This window comes from Rhea americana, unplaced genomic scaffold (assembly GCF_003343005.1).
Source record: "Rhea americana isolate MKP2758 unplaced genomic scaffold, rheAme1 scaffold_483, whole genome shotgun sequence".
Taxonomy (NCBI): domain Eukaryota; kingdom Metazoa; phylum Chordata; class Aves; order Rheiformes; family Rheidae; genus Rhea; species Rhea americana.
Window position 1 is genome coordinate 206,724 of NW_028186627.1, and position 2,898 is coordinate 209,621.

The 2,898-nt window shown below is 69.7% G+C and overlaps 1 protein-coding gene across 1 annotated transcript; it reads right to left on the reverse strand.

Moving 5' to 3' along the window:
* Positions 1 to 479: 479 nt before the first annotated feature.
* GPT (glutamic--pyruvic transaminase) lies at positions 480 to 2,874 on the reverse strand. The gene is made up of 7 exons (XM_085316993.1): positions 2,636 to 2,874; positions 2,464 to 2,543; positions 2,258 to 2,394; positions 1,667 to 1,841; positions 1,207 to 1,362; positions 976 to 1,088; positions 480 to 767 (listed from the first exon to the last, which is right to left on the reverse strand). Exons 1-7 carry the CDS (start codon positions 2,826 to 2,828, stop codon positions 677 to 679), a joined length of 945 nt encoding a protein of 314 aa, XP_085173119.1. The 5' UTR covers positions 2,829 to 2,874; the 3' UTR covers positions 480 to 676.
* Between the last annotated feature and the right edge of the window lie 24 nt (positions 2,875 to 2,898).

Here is a 2,898-nt window from a genome sequence, read left to right on the forward strand (position 1 = left end):
GGCTGATCCACCCAGGTGGGTGGTGGAGCTGGTAGCATTCGGGTGACAGTGTTGGAGTGGGTGGTTGAGGGTTGGTTGGTGTGAGCAGATGGTTCGAGTTGCGAGGTTGAGGGCTGGGATGGGTTGGGTTTGGACGACTGGGGAGGGCTGGCTGGGGTAGGTGGTTGTGGGTGGGTGGTGGAGGCCTCGTAGAGGAGCGGGCTGGGGCTGGGGSTGGTTGGTGTGGGTGGGTCGCTGGCGCGAGCGAGTACCTGGTGGAGGGCTGGTGGGATGGGTGGTTGCGGGAGGCTGGTTGAAGCTGAGAGGTTGGTTGTGTTTGGGTTGCGTTTGGGGATGGAGAGGTCGGGGCGGGTGGCTGAGGTCAGACCCGGGCACCGCGCCGCCCTGGCGTGGGGCTGCGCGTGGGGCCGGTCGCGCGGCTCAGTTAAGGCCCCTCCTGATGGTGTCACGTCACCGCGCACAAGGGCTCGGCCCCACCAGCCTGTCCACTACCCTTTTATTGGGGGTTTCCGAGGGGAGAGCCAGCCCCACCCGCCGTGCCCGGGCGGCGGAGCCGAGCCCCGGGGGGGCACGGGGAGCCGGGGGGGGGACCAGCCCCAGGACACGGGGTGCCCTCGTGTCCGCCCCGGGAAGGCACTTGGAGGCTGAAGGCACGCGGAGRCGGCCGGGGCCGGCGTTAGGAGAACTCCTTGGTGAACTTGGCATGGAACTGGCTGAGCTTCTGCAGCAGCACCTGGAGCTTCTCCGTGGGCGGCAGGATGGTCATCCTGGGGCACAGCGGGTGCTGGCACCAGCGCCGGGACACCCGGCACCGTGCCCGTCCCTGCCTCCGCCCAGCACCCTGCACCCCACAACCTCCCCCATGGCCTGAAACCAGCACCCTCTTCCAAGCACCCAGCACCATGCACGCCCCTACCTGCACCAAGGCCCATGCAACCCCCTCGCCCCCTCCTCTCTACCACCACGGGGACCCACCGGAAGTGGTAGGTGCCTTCTCGCTGCCCGAACCCGCTGCCTGGCACCACGCAGATGCCCGTCTCCTCCAGCAGCCTCATGCAGAAGAACATGTCCGGGGCCTGGCCCTGCGCCTGCGCGACCGGGCGCAGCTCAGGCCTGCGTGGGGCCCCGGGACCCGCGCGCGGGGCGGGGGGTGGCCCCACGCTGCACCGCGAAGGGCCTCGGTCGGGGCGCGGGGCTCGCCGGTACCTTGGCCTCCTGCACGGCGCGGGGCGGCAGCTCGATCCTGGGGAAGGAGTACATGGCGCCCTGCACGGGGTTGCAGTGGATGCCGGGCGCCTGGTTGAAGATCTCCTGGGTGAGCCGGGCCTTGTGCGCCAGGGCGCTGAGCACCGCCTGCTTCTCCTGCCGGAGGGAGAGCCGGCGCTGAGCTCGCGCCCAGGGTGCCGCGGGCGCTGGGGGGCTCCTCCCTGCCCGTGCCCACCCCCGTGTCCATCCCCTTTCCCACGCCCGTCTTCATTCCCAGCCTCATCCCCGTATCCATGGCCCTCTCCATGCTTTTGCCCATGGCCATCTCCACGCCCCATGGCCATCTCCATGCCCAGGCGCATGCCCATGGCCATCTCCCAGGGCCATGCCCGTCCCCATTCGCGTGCTCACGCCCATCGTTGGGCTCGTGGCCCCGTCCCTGCCCCCCGCCCGCACGCACGGCGATGAAGCGCTCGTAGGAAGGCTCGCCGGGCTGCGGTGGGTCCACCATGGCGTCCAGGACGATCTGGCCGGGCACGGGTGGGCACAGGCGCACCGACACCATCTTGGTCAGCTGCTGCCGCACCTCAGGGTCCATGTTGACCACCTCCACGTAGCCGCTGCGAAACCCGCACCTGGCCACAGCACAGCCCATGGCGGCACCACGGGGAGCCGGGGATGGGGCCCCACGGATGGGGCCGGGCTCAGGGATGGAGACCCATGGAAGGGACTCACAGGTGGGGCACCTCAAATGGAGGTTTCTCCAAACAAGGCCCTGTGGCTCGGGACATATGGACAGGGCCCCACAGGCAGGGACCCACGGAAAAGGAAGGTGTGGACACGGACCCAGGGATGGTGGTCCACAGCAGGGACCCACAGGGGCAACACCATCCCCACGCTGGGATCCACGGAGCCGTGGCACCACCATCCCCACCCTAGAACCCATGGGACCACCATTCCCACCCCAGCACCTATGGGGGCCACACAACCGCCATCCCACCCTTGGAACCATGGGGCTGAGCCCTGCCAGGCCGTCTCACGGGGCACTCACTCGCCCATGAAGCCCTTGGAGATGGAGTGGAAGGAGGCCAGCTCCACCACGTCCGTGTATGGTGGCCCCAGCTCGAAGAGCACCTTCTTGAAGGAGTGGAAAGCCGAGCCCTCGGCGTAGACGTTGTCCTGGTACACCTGGGGGGGGGGGGCACGGTGTCAGCCCGGACGCCGGGGTCCCCCGGGCGGGTGACGGCGGCCGCTCACCTCGTCGGCCATGAGGAAGAGCTGCTCCTCAAACGCAAACTTGATGACGTCCTCGATGCACTGCCGGCTCTGCACCTGCCCTGGGGGGAGCCGCGCGTCAGCGGTCGGGGGGCAGCCTGGCACCACCCGGGGGGCACCTGGGGGGGGTCCCGGCGGGGCCTGGAGCCGGTACCGGTGGGGTTGCCCGGGTTGATGATGCAGAGGACGCGGGGGGCGCAGTGGCGGCGGGCCTGGGCCAGCGCCCGCCGCAGCTCGCCCACGTCCAGCGCCCAGCAGTGCTCCTCGTCCAGGTAGTAGTTGATCTGCACGGCGCTGAGCTCGGCGATGGCGGCCGAGTAGAGCGGGTACTGCGGGATGGGGATCATCACGCCCGTCCGCGACGGGCCCTCCCCGGACACCAGCAGCTTCAGGATGGTCTGCGGGAGAGGAGCCGCG